The 13677-nt window shown below is 35.5% G+C and overlaps 1 protein-coding gene across 5 annotated transcripts in view; it reads right to left on the reverse strand.

Moving 5' to 3' along the window:
• Positions 1 to 13677, reverse strand: part of PPP3CC (protein phosphatase 3 catalytic subunit gamma) — a 98030-nt gene that overhangs the window by 15623 nt on the left and 68730 nt on the right. For all 5 annotated transcript variants that reach the window (XM_073805859.1, XM_033857700.2, XM_033857701.2 and 2 more), the window contains exons 9-11: positions 10234 to 10359; positions 9424 to 9495; positions 26 to 107 (exon numbers count right to left, since the gene is read on the reverse strand). In XM_073805859.1, the coding sequence (XP_073661960.1) occupies positions 26 to 107; positions 9424 to 9495; positions 10234 to 10359 (280 nt within the window). The remainder of the gene's footprint in view (positions 1 to 25; positions 108 to 9423; positions 9496 to 10233; positions 10360 to 13677) is intronic.

The following is a 13677-nucleotide window of genomic DNA, read 5'->3' on the forward strand; positions in this document are numbered from 1 at the left end:
AGTGTAATGACAGAGTTATCCTTACCGAAGAATTGAAAAGACCCGTGCCATCTTCCCAATGGCTCTGATTTTATTCTTGATGATCTCCTTTCGAACTGTAGTGCCTCCTTAGAGAATACAAAGAATAAGTGAGTTAAAGGAATATGTTAACAGGTTAGTTTTAAAAAATGCAGGATGAAGCATCTTTCTAAGTTAAAGGAATTGTTTTTAAAAAAGAAATCAAGGCCTAAGTTTGTTTAAACAAACCAAAGTCCCAGGAAGTTGTAAGGAGCAAGAGAAAAAAAAAATAACCCAGAAGAGAGAAAAAAAAAGGTGATGTAAAAAATGGAGGGGCCGCAGAAAAGACAGACTGAGTGGATCTATGAGGTAGGAACTTATTTGTGGTTCTGGAATGTAAAACACAGGGAAGAATGAAATACACACATATAAACAAAGACAGTTGCTACAGCAAAGATCTCTTTTGAGAATGCTGTGGGCCACCTCAGGATGCAGGGTTTGGCCTGCCAAATGGCAAGTGATGACTTGAGCAGTTGTCTTCTGCATGTAAACACAACACACAGCTAGCTCTCCTGAACTTACTGAGAGCTGCTTTCATTTTACAGTCCTCACTTACTCACAAACTGGTGAGTTATTTCCTACCATAGACAACTGTGCAGTGTAAATTATGATGATGGGTAAGGTATTTTATAAAGCAACATCAAAAAAGTTAACGTTAAGACTTTATGGCCTTTTCTCATCCAAGATTTAGGAAACAGCTCACACATGAGAAGCCAATGTCCAGGCATGCATCAGGTGACCGCATTCAAACGTCAGAAACTAAGAAATGTGGCCTCTCCTTCCTCGCCCCCCAGTTCTAAATATCCTGCAGGATCATACAGCAGGGTTCAGAGAAAACATATACATTGAAACAGAAAGGGAGGATGGAGGGCCTGTCTGAAATTATTCAACTACAACTAAAAAAGTCTAATTAATAGATTGTGGTGGGACAGACAGCGAGTAGTAAGCTCATAGCACATTTTGGTCAGATACCTTTCTGATAGCTTGAAATGTAGTGATCTTCAGGGAGAAGAGACACCAAGAAACAAGGAGATGAAAATAGAAATATGGGAAGAGAAATTTAAGTTTGCATGGAAGAGAGAAAAGAAAAAATCAAAGCGAAATGCAATGAGAGAAGCAGGCTTTTATCTTTATCAGCTCAAAAGAGACATCCTTGGTATCATGATAGAATATTAAATTACAGATTGCTTGCCAGGAGTGTTTCTATTTCTTAAAAGTTTTACATTAATTCACATCTATTATTTTCCAACATGGTCTATCCCCATAGATCATGAAAATAAAATTAGACAAAGAAAAAGATACTATTTGTGGAACAAATAATGCTGAAAACAATGAATAAAAACAAAGGACAGAATGAACAGCTTACAAATCTCTTAATAAGAGCATCATGCTTTTATATAATGGATTCAATATATTCTCATCTCTTTCTAGAGATATTACAGTTTTTCCATTTTTAAGTTTTATATTTTCTTCAGAATCTCACGTTCATTTGAGTTGTTTTTGCTGCTTTTGTTCTTGTCTCTCTTAGAGACTTTCCCGAAGAGTCCTATAATCCTTGGTGCCTGCTCATCATTAAGAATGAGGGGCTAGAAAGCTTTCAGAGTTGGTAGGTGGGCTGCTGACTTGGAGCTTTACATACACAGAATGACCGGGGGGGGGGTCTTTGTTAGGGAATTCTCTGTATCAGTACTGAGATTGCGTATGGTCACGTAATTCGCCTGTTTTTGGCAAAGTATCGATGCCCTCAGTTGTATCCTGGTCCAGAAATTCTTTGCTTTACGCTTTTTAGAGGTTAGCCTCCAGTCTTGGAGAAGAGGCAGCTAGGACCTCAGCTGCCTTTCAAACAGCTTTTACCTACTCATTTTAGCTCAGCCCCCATCTCCCTCTTCCCCTCAACTCAAGGTCCCCAATTCTAGCAACTGGTGTAGGCTACCAATTCCTTTGCTTTTTGAGGATTCTGTACTGGAACTCGGTATTCCCCATTACTAAACTGGTCTTTAGCTTTCTTGAATCAGCCAAGTCAGTAATACTAATTCATTTGTTTTCCAGCTTCCAAAATCCCTACAGAAATCTCCACATCTTTGTAGGCTTATAAATTTGTAAAAATCTTTTATTGTGAAGTATGATAAACATACAGAAAAGTACACAAAACAAATGTATAACTCAATGTTTTATTAAAAGCAAGTGGCCATATAACCAGTCAGGACAATAAACAGAACCCTGCCAGCACCCCAGATTCCCCACCTTGGGCCCTTCCTAATAATTAGAGTCTCCCTCTTCCCAAAGAAAATCATTCTCTTGACTTCTATTGAAATCACTTTCTTGCTCTTCTTTATAGTTTTATCATTTAAGCATGTATCCACAAGTACAAGTTTTAATTTTTTTTTAATTTTATGTAATTGGAACAATCAAGTAATGTATTTTTGTGTCTGGCTTCTTTTGCTCAACATTATGTTTGTAAGACGCATCCATGTTTTCCCTGTTCCTGTAGTTCGCTGTCATTATTGTATACAATTCCACTATATGAATATGCCACAACTTATTTATCCTTTCTTCTGTCAGTGGTCATTTGGGCTGATTCCAATTTTTGGCTATGTTGAATTCAGCTGCTGTGAATATTCCAGTGCATTTCTCTTTGCTGCACATATTTCTCTTAAGTACATTCCTATAATTAGAATGCTCAGTTATAGGGTATGTATATGTTCAATTCTGGATAACAGTTTAGCATTATCTACTAAAGTGGATGTACCAATTTACACTTCAGTATATGAGCATTCCTGTTGCTACACATTCTGGCCAACACTTGATGTTATTCATCTTCATTTTTAGCCAATTTGGTAGGTGTGTAGAATCATCCATTGTGGTTTTAATTTGCATTTTCATGATGACTAATGTGGTTGGATAACTTTTCATATTTTTACTGGCCATTTGGATACCCTCATTTGTGAAGTGCTCATTCAAGTCTCATCTCACTGATCTGTAGTTCTTTATATATTCTGCATGAGTCACTTTTTGGTTGTGTAGCAAATATCCTCTCCCACTCTGTAGCTTGTCTTTTCACACTCTTTTTTTAAATTTTAATTTAATTTTATTTATTTTTTTCCACCCCGCTGCATGCGGGATCTTAGTCTCCTGACCAGGGATCGAACCCATGCCCCCTGCAGTGGAAGCACAGAGTCTTAACCACTGGACTGCCAGGGAAGTCCCTTCACACTCTTTAAATAGAGTCTTTTGATAAATACAAGTTCTAATTATTATTATTATTTTTTTTTGCGGTACGTAGGCCTCTCACCGTTGTGGCCTCTCCCGTTGCGGAGCATAGGCACCGAACGCGCAGGCTCAGCGGCCATGGCTCATGGGCCCAGCCGCTCCGCGGCAGGTGGCATCTTCCCGGACCGGGGCATAAACCCGTGTCCCCTTCATCTGCAGGCGGACTCTCAACCACTGTGCCACCAGGGAAGCCCCATTGGTTATTTCTGTCTTATCTTTTTTACTTCATAAGACTTGCCATGGATTTATCAATTTTATTAGTCTCTTGAAAAGAGTACATTCTGGTTTTACTGTTCCTCTATACTATATCTTATTTATTTATTTATTTATTTATTTATTTTGGGGGGCTACACCGCACAGCTTGTGGGATCTTAGTTCCCTGACCAGGGATCAAACCTGGGCCCTCAGCTGTGAAAGTGTGGAGTCCTAACCACTGGACCACCAGGGAATTCCCTATATTATATTTTATTTTCTGTTTTCTTATGCTGCTCTTAATTTTTTATTTCATTCCACCTCCTTTCTTTAGGTTTAATGTGCTATCCATTTTTTTCCCTTAACTTCCTGAGATAGATGTTGATTTTTCACCTTTCTTCTTTTCCAATTTATGCATTTAAGGCTATAAATTTTCCTCTATGCATGGCTTTAGATGCATCCCTCAAGTTTTGTTGTTCTATGTTTTTCTTTCAATTTATATCATTTTGTATTTAAGCACTGATTTTACAAAATGTGGTATAAAGGTGAACTAAATTTACAACTTAATTTGTTCATGTAAATTGCCTTCAAAATACATTGCAGCTAAGATGTGTATAAAATTTTACATACATTTGGAAGAAATCACACAGAAACAGTTGCTTTTTCAACAAACTTGGCTAATTTCACATCCCTTTTGGTCAGTCCCCCACGGACATGTGAGGTGAGGGGCATATGGACCTTGTACACACTGAACCATTCTGATGATGATTCATCTTCTCTGCTTGTAGGGTAATTTGAGACATAAAGCCAGATGCCTGATTACAATATTTGAAAGAGAACTCCTTGTAGACGGCACCTCTCTCACTTAATTCTGACCATCCTGCTGCTTTAAGGTCAACTTGGTTCCTCTCCTCTGCTGTCAACCAGTGAACATCTGCTGAGGTTCTGGTTCCAGCCCCAAACCCAGGCCTGCCTGGTGCACTGCCTGCCCTCAAGTTTTAATATGTACTGCTTTTTATTTTCATTCAGTTCAAAATATTTTGAAATTTTAATTGTGATATATGACCCATGGGTAATTCATTTCATTTCATTTTATTTTATTTTAATTTTTGGCTGCTCCATGTGGCATGCAGGATCTTAGTTCCCCAACCAGGGATTGAACCCACATCCTCAGCAGCGAAAGCGTGAAGTCCTAACTACTGGGCCGCCAGGGAATTCCCCATGTTATTTTTGTTTTAGCATTTATTTCATGTAATATTAGTCTATCTACAACAGCTTTTCTTTGGTTAGTATTTGGACTATATATTTATTCTCCTTTTACTTTCAAATTTTCTGTATCTTTATGTTTTAGATGTCTCTTATAAACCATCATAAAATGTTTTTTAAAAAATCTTACCTGACAATTTGTCTTTTATTCATTTACATTTAATGAAGTTGCTGATAAATTTATCAACATAATTTATTCTATTTGTCCTAGTGTTATAGGTACCTTCCCTCCTTTCTTGCCTTCTAGGTTATTTTTTTTATCATGCCATTTTTTCTATAACTTAAAGGGTACATACTTTTTAAAAAGCCCTCCTTTCTTTTTTTTTTTTTTTTGCGGTACACGGGCCTCTCACTGTTGTGGCCTCTCTCATTGCAGAGCACAGGCTCCAGACGCGCAGGCTCTGCGGCCATGGCTCACGGGCCCAGCCGCTCTGCGGCATGTGGGATATTCCCAGACCGGGGCACGAACCCGTGTCCCCTGCTTCAGCAGGCGGACTCTCAACCACTGCGCCACCAGGGAAGCCCAGCCCTCCTTTCTTGAAAATTACTCTTACACCATGCATCTCTTACTTATCAAAGTATAATGTTAACAGGTACTTTTCTCCTCTCCCCAGATAATATAGCGTCCTCACACACTTTAACTCTATCCCACTGCCGACTATTATGGTCATATATTTTAATTGTCTTTTAAATCCAACAAAAATTATTATTGTTTAATAAGGTCTAAATTCACTTGATTTACCCACATATTTTCTACTATTTGTACTCTTTATTTCTTCCTGATTCTCCAAGCTTCCATCTGGTATTTTCCTTCTGTTTGAATAATATTCTTCAGAATTTCATTTAGTGTGGGTCTCCTGGTAATTCTCTTAGTACCTTTTTTAAAGGGAAGAATAGCTGAAAAATGCTTATTTCTTCTTCATTTTTGAAGGGTATTTCTGCTAGGTATAGAATTCTAGATGTACCAATTATTATCTTTCAGTACTTTGAATATGTCATTCCATGGTTTCCTGCTTCCATTGTTTCCACTGAGAATCTACTGTCAGTTTAATTGTTCTCTTTTGAAGGTAATCGATTTTTTTTTTTCCTGGCTGCTTTAAGATTTTTTTCTTTGTCTTTCACCTGAAGCACTTTTACTATGATGTGCTTAGATATTGTTTTCTTTGTATTCATTCTGCTTTGGTTTGGGGGACTTCTTCAATCTGTGGCTTAACTTGTCAGTTTTAGAAAAATTTCAATCCATTATCTCTTCAAATACTGGTTCTACCCCATTCTCTCTCTCTTCTCTAGGATTCCAAACACACAGGTGATACCTATTCACTGTATCCTCCATGTCTCTTATACTTTTTGGGGTATTTTATTTTTTCTCTTTGTGATTTATTCCAGGTTGTTTCTTCTTATATTCTAGTTCATTTATTCTTTGTTTAGCTTTATTGAATCTGCTGTTAATTCATCTGCTGTGTTTTTTATTTTTCATTCCTAGAACTTTCTTTTTGTGCTTTATCAACTCTGCTACATCCCTTCTTATAATTCACAGTTCTCTGCCAAAATTTTTAATCTAGTCTTTTATGTTCTTGAATAGTTAGCATTGTTTTATTTTTTAGAATAGTTATTTTAAAGTTTGGTCTGATAAAGCCAGTGTCTGGAGAACCTGAGGGTCTGTTTTTATTTTTTGCTCTTTCTGCTGGTTCTCATTCATTTTGTTATGTCTCCTCATATGCCTAGTTATTTTTGGTTGTGAGCCATGTATTATATTTGAAAGACAGTTTGCAGTAGTTTAAAGTTCTACATAATGCTACCTTAGTCTAAAGAGGTTTGCTTTTGCCAGATGCTTGGGACTACCCTATTTAAATTTCAGAGACTGAAATGACTTGAAGACAGGCTGTAGTCCCTTCCAGGGCATTCTATTTCCAGTTCACCCTTACTCTTACATAGATGCAACCTCTGGGGGTCCCAAACCAATGAGCAGAAGCTTACCAGCACTCAATTCATCTTTGGCAAGTCATGAACCCCAACTTTTTCTAGCTTCTATCAAGAGGGCTGGTCAACCTCTCAGCCCCCTCTTTTGATATTCATGAATGCCTTTAGGAGAAAATTGGTCCCATACGTAACCAAATGTCTTACCTCTCTGGATTTATGCCTTTCTCCAGATCTCTACTTGGTAATTCTTTATTACTTTCTTAGTTTTCTGAATGCCTTTGAAGCAACTTTTTAAAATATTTTGTCTACCTTTTCTAGTTGTCTTAAGAGTCAGGATTGCTTTAAACTATCTGTCTGGCATTACTAAAGTGAAAATCCTTAGTTTATATCACTTAGATAAAACCAAAATTGTACTGTAGTTTTAGTGTGGTTTCAGGAAGGAATGGAATTAGAAGTGTGTTCAATTCACCAGCGTAACCTAAAGGTTATTCTTCATTTCCTTTCAGAAAAAAAGTTTTAAAATCCTGTATCAGTTTATACCCACATACCTTGTAAAAAATGGGAATAAGAGGATTCTATCCATTTACTTTTGTACTTAACATCTAATACACTTTCCATATCAGCACCAACAGCTCTACTCCATTCTTTTATTTTTTTAATAGTTGTACTTCATACCACAAATATTTACCTACTATGCTCATTGCACTATACTTGGCTTTAAGGTGATAATGGTAAGCAAGAATGAATTTTGTCCCAGCACTCAGGGAATTTACTGTTGAGTGACTTAACAGTATTAAGTCACTTATTAAATACATTAATATATTAATCTTGTAACAGTATAAATAAATGTAAAATCGCAACTCTATCAAATGCTAAGAAGTTAGCACCATTGATATGAGAGCATGACAGGGGTGTTGGATCTAGTCAGGGAGATCAGAAATATCTTCCATGACGAAGTAACAATAAGCTGAATAGGAACTAACTAGAAGAGAAGGGGAGAAGAAAGGAGGCTTACAGAAGAGAAATAATATTCCATGTGGAGAATCTATCATATGGATATATCGTGATTGATTTACCCAGCTCTCCACTGAGGGATATTTAGATTGTTTGACTCTTTTGCTACTACGGATGATACTTCAATAAATATATCCATATATAACTTTGGGCATAATTTAGTAAGCATGTCCTTATGATAATCAAGGATACATACACACAATAGAGTTAATACATACAATAGAGTTCACAATAATTTCCATTTCCACTTAGATTTAAATATAAAATTTACTAGATGTATTTCTTACATATTTCATCCTTTCCTAACTTAAATTCTTTGTTTTAATTTTCACTTGGCTGCACTATTTTCTCAAGACCTGGTTCCCTGCAGTGATCTCCTATCCCATTCATAAAGGTAAACACAAGCTATGCTCCATCTGCTCTGCACCTTCAATGTGGAATCTGAAGCATAAGTATGTATAGGACTCTCATCTATATTCTCAAAGTAAGCTAGGCTTTCTCCACTATGTACATAGCTCATCCTAACAGTTGAGTGAATCACCTTAGCATAAGCTTGGGGAGAATGAGACGGTCAGAGGTTTGTGCTAAGGTGCTACCATCTCTCCAGAATCTTCTGCATTCTCAGATAAGTTAGGATCTATCTTTAAAATCAAACCTCCTGAAACATATTAGGGAAAAAATACTTGGCTATGTATACAACAAAATGTAACTATATAAATATCGCTCACAGGCCAATAAGAAGAAAAACAAACAAACATGCACATAACAGTAGAAAAGTGGGCAAAATAAATGAATTGACAACTCATAAAAAGAAATAAAGGTGGTAAATAAATACAAGAAAAAAACTTCATTAGTCATCATAAAAATAAATATTTAAGTTAAAAAAAACAGCAGACTACAAAAATTATAATAAATAGTATTGGAGAGAACACTGTGAACTATGTATCACATACACAAAATGTAAACTGTTATAGCTTTTCTAGGTCATCTGTATCCAATTTAAAACTGTTAAGTACTAATTGACACAAATTTTCAATTTCTAGAAATTTATCCTATGGAAATAATCAAGAAAGTGTTAATTTTCATTTCCTAGTATTGTTTTCCTTTCTTTCATACCACATATCAATATTTGACTCATATGCATTGTTTGTTTGTTTTCCCACCACCAGAATATAAGCTTTTTGAGAGCTTAGGACCTATACAATTGCTGGCACATATAAGGCGTATAATAAACATTGGTTGTTCAACAGAACAGGTAAAGATTTATCTATAAAAATTTTCAAAACTGTGGGGTTTTAAAAGAAAATTTGGAAAAAATCTAATATCCAACAGCAGGGGATTGGATAAAACAAAGAATGACTGACATGGATAACTACGTAACCATTAAAAAGTAGTCTACAAAAAACCCAGGAAAGGTTTGTGAAACTATCACATGACTTCATTTTTGTTTAAAAGAAAAAAGAGGAAAAAAAGACACTAATACAGTATTTATATCAAGATGTTAACAGTGGATATCTATGAGATGGTAGGATTATGGGTGACTTTTTTTTCTTATTTATGGTTTCCTGTATTTTTCAAATTTTATTTTTTCTACAATGAGCAGAATTCTTTTTTTAATTAGACAAAGAAAATTATTCACAACAAACTAAAACCAAAACCAAAACTTCTTCGTTTCTGATTCAAAGGAGGAAAAGGCAAGTTTACCTTCAATTTCATCATCGGAAATCAATTCATCATCAGAGCATATGTTGAGAATGTTAACCAGCATCTCTGTGACTAGATGATAAGACAAAATAACCCAAAATTTATATAATTAATAAGGTACTTTCTCTAAAATGATGTGGATATATAAACATACATGTTAAATAAACATAGATAAAAATGATTTGCCATTTTGCTATTCAGAGTAGCTGTAAGGAACAGCATTAAATGCAGACCTTCAAGTTTATATAGATTTGGGGGAGATTATTTGCTCCAGTTAAAGTATGGAGTCTTTGAAGATTCCATTGCATAACTACTACTTGATCTCATTAGACTGCTGCCAGAGCCTTTTCTTCACTGATATACATATGAAAGGATTTCCTCCCATTTTACAAAGAAGTTAAGCCACCAGGCCTATGTACAACAGGCTTATATATTTGCATAGCTTATTTGTATAGGTGCACAAATAAAATTCCAAGAAAAATAATTCCTATTTAAATCTCTTTATCACTGCAGAAATCACTGAAGGAATGGTTATTTTATTTTTACTTATGTTATTTTAACATCTTGATTATAGGACGACAGCTATTTTAAATTGATATTTAGAATAAGAAAAGCATAATCAACTAGAATTACAATTTAAAAACCAATTAAGCGCCACTTAAACATCTTTGTAGAGAACAATGAAAATAGAAAACATTTCTGATAACTTTAAGAAAAACATTTCTGAACCATCAGGGGACTCATGCAAATATAAGGGTGCTCAGTCACTAGTTAGGACAATTGATGGTCCAGATGCTTTAGTTCTCTTACCTTTTTCCCCAACAAAAGGCAAAGACCACGTGAAAACATCCATAAAGTTTGGAAGCCAGTATGGGTGTGGAGAACAGTTAAACTGCCTGATATTCATGACATTGTTTTCATATTTTAACACAGCAGCTAAAAAGGAAAAAGGAGGAAAGTCTGGCACAGAGGAAAATGACATGGCAACTGGTACACTTTGTACAGCTGTGTACCTATTACACAGAATTCAAGAACTTACTTTCCATTTATAAATTCAAGACAGATGGAAAATCTTAAAGCATGTTATATAGTTCATTCTTTTAAGAATTATCCCAAGAAACAAAGTTACCTGAAGAGCTCTTATATATAATAAAAGTACAAAAGAAACTAAACTCTGAAACTTCAAAGGGTCTTGCACAGTAACTATCTATAGAAATCTCAGATTCCACATGAGAAAAATTTCATCATAATTTCCTTTTATAGGCCAAGTGGTTACAATTACAACCTTCCTCTGAGGGCAAACATTTCTCATTAAATGAACACAGCCTGTTTTCCTAGTCATTAGCCAGAGCCAAAGATTTTATAAACTTTTTAGGAGTTTATAACATAGCAGTTATTAATTCATAGTGGGGGATACAGATAGATGGTAAACTTGGAGCAATTTAATAAGGTTCAAAGTAGATTAAATCATCTCTGCATACAGTATGTGAAGAAAAAAATGCCCGTCTCTCCTATACACAGTATATTGCTCACACTCTATAAATGTTTAATATTAACCAGTTCATATATATATTTTGGTACCAAACTGATTTTCTTTATATTTAAAACTTTTTAAAATCCAATCCCTTAGTTTTCATCACCAGAATGCAATGTGGTTTGCATTATTCTCCTAATTATTCTTACTATGATCATAAATAGAATAGGGTATAATAGTTCTCTAGAAATGACAGTTATAGGTCATCTCCTGATTCCTGTCTCTTTGCTTATTGCAGGATAGCCTAGTATTCTCAAAATTAAAGTCACTGGATGTTTAAAATGTACACCATAGATTATAAAGAAAATATATGAAAATAGGATTTTCAGCTTTTAAGAAGCTTCTAATACTGGTTACAATGTACATGTCCCATTATTTTCAAGTATATGTATTTTACTTAGGTTAGATGAATATGTAAATATTCAACAACTCCCTCAATCTACACAAGAAAAAGAGGTGGGAGGTGGACACAAAAATAGAAATAGAGATGTTTAAAAATCATGACTTAAAGGTCTTTCATGTAACCAGTGGAACTAAGAAATGCCTGTTGGTACCAATAAGTCTAAAGAATATACAAGAAAGAAAAACAACAGTAAAAGAAAGAGAAGAAGGAAAGGGGGATAGAGTTGCCTTCTTCAAGAAAAGAGGTACTTGTGCGGTGAATAACTGAGTACCACCAGAGATTATTTTAGATGCCACATGCCCCCCTCTCCCCGGCCAAAGGTTAAGAAACAACCAAGGAAAATAAGATTGTTTCAAGGTAAAGTATGTTACCAATTATGTCAAAGCCAACAAAAAACTCAGAATCAACTGTGACTTTAACAGTTTACTAAAGGAATAATCAAGAACAAGACCAGATTAGAATATGGCAAAGAATGAACTGGCAGTTAGTAAGCTAGTAAAGTGATTGCTGATTTAGATGACATGTTTCAGATTAGCACACTGATAAATCCACGGGGCAATCAATAGACACTTTTTTTTTTTTTTGGCCAATGCTGTGCAGCTTGCAGGATCTTGGTTCTCCGACCAGGGACTGAACCCGGGCCCCTGGCAGTGAAAGCGCCAAGTCCTAACCACTGGACTGCCAGGGAATTCCCTCAATAGACACTTTTAATAGTAAGGTTAATAAAGGAAGTAAGAAGGGAAAGTCTTCTTCATAGATAAGAGGACTAGGGACACTGTCCTTGAGGAAGTTTGACAACATAAGTGGCACATACTATTCATAAGGGAGGAAACGAGAACAAAAACTAAGTCTCTAATGTATTGGAAATATTAGGAAAAAGGAAATAAGAAAGAATGGAGTTAGGGAGAAGCAGAGTATTATAGGATAGCTAAGACTCAGGAAAGATTGACGAGTAGCAAAAAGAAAATATAAGACTGGAAGAGAATTTAAGTCAAAGAAATGTCTTTTTAAAATGGACAGCAAGTCACGAAGGACATTCAGAGGTAACTGTTCTAAAACAGATTGAAATGAGATGTGCCATTTCATAGTCTACTCTGAAATAGAGGAAGTAGTAAATATATTGTGGGCCTCTTTTAAACTTCTCTCCCAAACTGCATATACAAGATATGACTATAAAGTAATGAGACTTAAGAAACCACCAACGACAAACACACCAGACCTTATATATCAGATGAGTGTGGTCCTTTGCTGTAATCACACCAGGCACAATAACAGTAGAATGTTATAGTAGTAGAGCAATTTATAGTTTGACCAATGCTTTTAATATTCATTTTGATTATTCCAACTTATCTCCAACAAGCCTATATCACAGTTATTTTAAGGACAAACTGAGGCTCAGAGAAGTTAAGTATCTCATTAACTGTGAATTTAAAAGTGAAGCAGGACTAGACTAGGATTTCTGACTCCTAGCTCAGTGCTCTTATCAATATACCTTGCTGCCTTACCGTATATTTAATCCAAAGATGCTGCCATCACTCAAAACGTTTCTGGAACTCCTCTTTTGGAATTGCCTCCAGAGCCATTTTATGAGCAACACAAGAAAAACCAGTCTCATTACCTTATAATCATACCTTGTTCCTGACCCCAAATGGTATCGTCTAGCTTGATCACTCACCTTATTCATCAGTCTTGACTCCGAATGACTTTTGGCTGTTCCAAAAATCAAATCCACCCTCAAAGGACGAAGATTTCCCATCATTGAGGATAATCAAAAGAATGTGTCGCAGACTCTGAAGGCAATGCCAAAAGAGGAGTTCCAAAAATGTTTGAACAATGGGCAGCATTGTTGGAATAAGTGTATAACCTCCCAAGGTAACTACCTTGAAGGGACAATACTCACTTGGATATATTTGTTCTGGCATGTTTGTTTAAAAGTTCTATTATTTTATAGTCATACAGCAAAATAGTTACAGAGGCATGTTACAGAGGAGGTTTTTAAGTAGACCACTGCCCTGATACAAAACTTATGAACTAGGAATCATAAAAGTTAAATTTAAAAAAATGACTAAAATAGACTAAAAGTCTTAGAAGTAGAATTTCTGGATCAAAAGGCATGTGTATATCCAATTATCTTTTTTATATGGGAAACTGAGGTTAAGAAAGATTATATGACTTACCCAAAGTCACACTATTAGTTTCTGGCAGGGCTTGGACTAAAATGAAGATTTTTCTGACTTTTTGTAGAGTATTCATTCTAACAGTATTATTTCTTAAGAGCAAAAACAGCTTAACGGACAGACATTAAAACACTAAACAG

The sequence above is a fragment of the Tursiops truncatus genome, chromosome 6 (genome assembly GCF_011762595.2).
Source record: "Tursiops truncatus isolate mTurTru1 chromosome 6, mTurTru1.mat.Y, whole genome shotgun sequence".
NCBI lineage: Eukaryota > Metazoa > Chordata > Mammalia > Artiodactyla > Delphinidae > Tursiops > Tursiops truncatus.